At 29.3% G+C, this 3341-nt stretch overlaps 1 protein-coding gene across 1 annotated transcript; it reads left to right on the top strand.

Moving 5' to 3' along the window:
• Window positions 1-574: 574 nt before the first annotated feature.
• Window positions 575-1766, top strand: LOC25488044 (pathogenesis-related protein STH-2). The gene is made up of 2 exons (XM_013607699.3): window positions 575-849; window positions 1244-1766. The coding sequence occupies exons 1-2, from the start codon at window positions 666-668 to the stop codon at window positions 1540-1542; spliced, it is 483 nt and encodes a 160-aa protein (XP_013463153.1). The 5' UTR covers window positions 575-665; the 3' UTR covers window positions 1543-1766.
• Window positions 1767-3341: the final 1575 nt, after the last annotated feature.

The following is a 3341-nucleotide window of genomic DNA, read 5'->3' on the forward strand; positions in this document are numbered from 1 at the left end:
TAAGAGATCAAGATATAGGGACAAATTTGATAATATTTGCAATTCCAATGACCATTATGAATTAATGATAATGTGAGAGACTAATTAAGTTGATGTAACCCTACAATTTTAAAGGCTAATTTGAATATTTACCTAAGTAAAGGGTTCATAAGGGTTTTTTCTTTAAAGACAAAAATATATATTGAGATAAAGATGGAACATCCAAATAGTACAAAGGGTTCATAAGGGTGAGTGATAGCTTGTGATGTAATTCAAACTTCATACAAAACATATGGTAGGTAGAGCACTAATATCACAATTAAAATGTTTGTACCAATAGCCGCCCAGGGTGTTGTATAAGTTTGATTAATACTAATTATTTGGAAATATGAAATTAAAAACTCATCCATCAGCCACAAATATTGAACATCTTCAAATAATAAAATAGTTCCCATTCTTAACTACCAAAGAAATATCCATTTTCTATAGCCGCAAAAACCTAAAATATTTTCAGTCTCTATCAAAAGGGATCATTCCTACGAAACCTACTTCATATGTAGAACCATAGGAATATAGCTATAAAATACCAAAGTGCTTTGCCACAAAATTCATTATTATCAAAACATTCACAAACTTTATTAATTAATTTTCTGTAATTTCTATAATATTTACATATATACCTCACCATGGTAGTCTCAACCTTTACAAATGATTATTCTTCCCCTATAGCTCCATCACGTATGTTCAAGGCTTTAATCACAGACTCTAGCAATTTGCTTCCAAAACTCTTACCTCAGTTCATAAAAGATGTCAACTTAATCCAAGGAAATGGAGAAGCTGGAACGATTGAACAAGTTAACTTTGCTGAAGGTTAGCAAAAAATAAAAACCATTTTAATAATAATTTTTTTAAAAAAATTCAAAGAGAGATTTCTTTTTTTTTCTTTATGTAGGTTGAATAACTTCTTACTTATATGTTTCATTTTAGAGAGAAAAGTAGACTTATATTTTTATTGAAAAGTGATTTCTTTTCTCTATGTTGTGAGAAATACTTAGACGCAACATCAAATAAAAAGTATTTAAGTACACACATGAATGATAAAATTTAAAAAAGAAATAATTTACTCACATCACCTAATATCATTTTCTTTTAAATTTTATCAGTCATGTGTGTGTCCAAATAAATTTTATTTAGGGTTGGGTCTATGCGCACCTATGTTACCTGAATAACAATTCTTACTTATATGTTCCATTTATCATTGCAGCTAGTCCTTTCAAATATCTAAAAAACAGGATTGATATGATTGATAATGATAACTTGGTGTGCAACTACACTATGATTGAAGGAGATCCATTAGGTGACAAGCTTGAGTCAATTGCTTATGAGGTTAAGTTTGAGGCCATTGATGATGGAGGTTGTCTTTGTAAAATGACAAGCAAATACAATGCTATTGGGGATTTTGAAGTCAAAGAGGAAGAGATAAAGGAAGGAAGGGAAAACTCTATTGGAATATGCAAAGTTGTGGAAGCATACTTGCTGGAGAATCCACAAGTCTATGTTTAGTTTATTCTTATTCATTTTTTTTGACAAATATATACAGTCATCTTATTAAAAGATGAAATACAAATTTATTTAATTTTTGAAATATTAGTGTGAAGAGTCCACCCAAACATTGGGACACTTTGAATTTGTAAGTGTTGAAGTTCTTAATAAGTCCTTAGCCATCAAAAGGGCATTCTTTGTGATTTGGTAAAATATTTTTACTTGGTTATTTTATTTTATTTTAATATTTTGTCTGTACAATACTTTGCAAGAAACAAATGAAAAACTCTAATGTCACATTTTAGAATATATTACACATCATAACAATAATATATAATCATAATTGTAGCATGTAATGTTTTCGTGAATGAGTAATGCTATATCTCACGAAGGGATTTCTACGAAAACCATGAAATAGTAGTGCTCCGTATCAGTTTCTTTCTTTTTTTAATAACAAAAATAAAATTGAGTGTTTGGGAGAAAAAACATGGGTGGGTGTTGTGTTAGTCTTTGTTTTCCTAAAAATTAACTTTTCGTAATAACTTTTCGTAGACACCTATTGGGGATCAATGAAACACCTCACTAGCTCAATCAATAGTTTTCACTGAGAATGTTATTGATGTGTGGAAAGATCTTAAGAAACATCTTTTAAAGGCTGATTGAATTAGAGTATTAAAATTAAGATCTGATATTAACAATTTGAAGCAATGATATTCTTTTGTTGGTAAGCATTTCACTGTACTAAGTAAGAAAATGCAATAGAGTTTAGATTGCTAGATCAAGTCATGCAGTTTCTCACTGGATTATATGTCCACATTTTTCCATCACTTAGTTCATCACTACCATCGACCGGTTAGTTCGATTGTCATTGTGGTCACTATCTTCTTTTGTTAATGGCATAGTATCATACTCGATATATACGTGTTGATGCTCTTTTTGTAGTAGGATAGGAACAAGCTATGTAATGAGAGACACTTGTATTACTTGATTATGGAGATGGTGCAATAACACGTGGAGTTGTGTATTTAGCACCATTCCTTTGATTTCAACTAGAAGGAATGACTAAAATCTTAACATTCCTTTTACCACCAAATCCTTTAGGAATGGTTGAATACAAGAGTATATAATTTATAAAGACATGTATAGATCAATTAAATAATTTTTATAAACATATAAATGCATTAATACAATGATACAATATTGTGCATAATATAACTTCACAAATAAAAAGCAAAAGGACAATAGTCACTTTTTCAACTAAAAAAAAAAGGAAACAAAAACCACGATATTTGAGACCAAACTTCCTCAATTTTTTAAGTGTTGATATCTTCGATTCCACCCCCCATCCTTTTGTACTTTTCCATTTTGTTATTAATCTACTTAGGGCATCACAACTGCTTCTGCTTCCCATTTGCTTAAAAAATATATATTTTTGTTAATGTTCTCATCTAAAATATGAACTTCTATAATACCAGTTTGTTGTCTAATTATTTACTTACATGACTTGAAATATGTATCTATGCATGTTAGTATAATAAACAATTTTGACATAATGGTGACAACATATGTTCCATTTAAAGTATTTGTTGATTAATTACTCGTACAATATGATGACTAGCTACTTGTTGTAATGCATCTCTTATTGTTCAATCAATCTTCATTGGTAATTTTTTTAGCCAATTTCAAGGATATAATTTCATAAGGGATCATACTTGCCAAAGGATGTGACTAATAGTAAATTGACTAATCATCAGTCTATCATGAAAACAACAACAACATTAATAAAAACCCTTTCAAAAATAAATTATAATATTTAATTG

The sequence above is a fragment of the Medicago truncatula genome, chromosome 2 (genome assembly GCF_003473485.1).
Source record: "Medicago truncatula cultivar Jemalong A17 chromosome 2, MtrunA17r5.0-ANR, whole genome shotgun sequence".
NCBI classification, from domain to species: Eukaryota; Viridiplantae; Streptophyta; class Magnoliopsida; order Fabales; family Fabaceae; genus Medicago; species Medicago truncatula.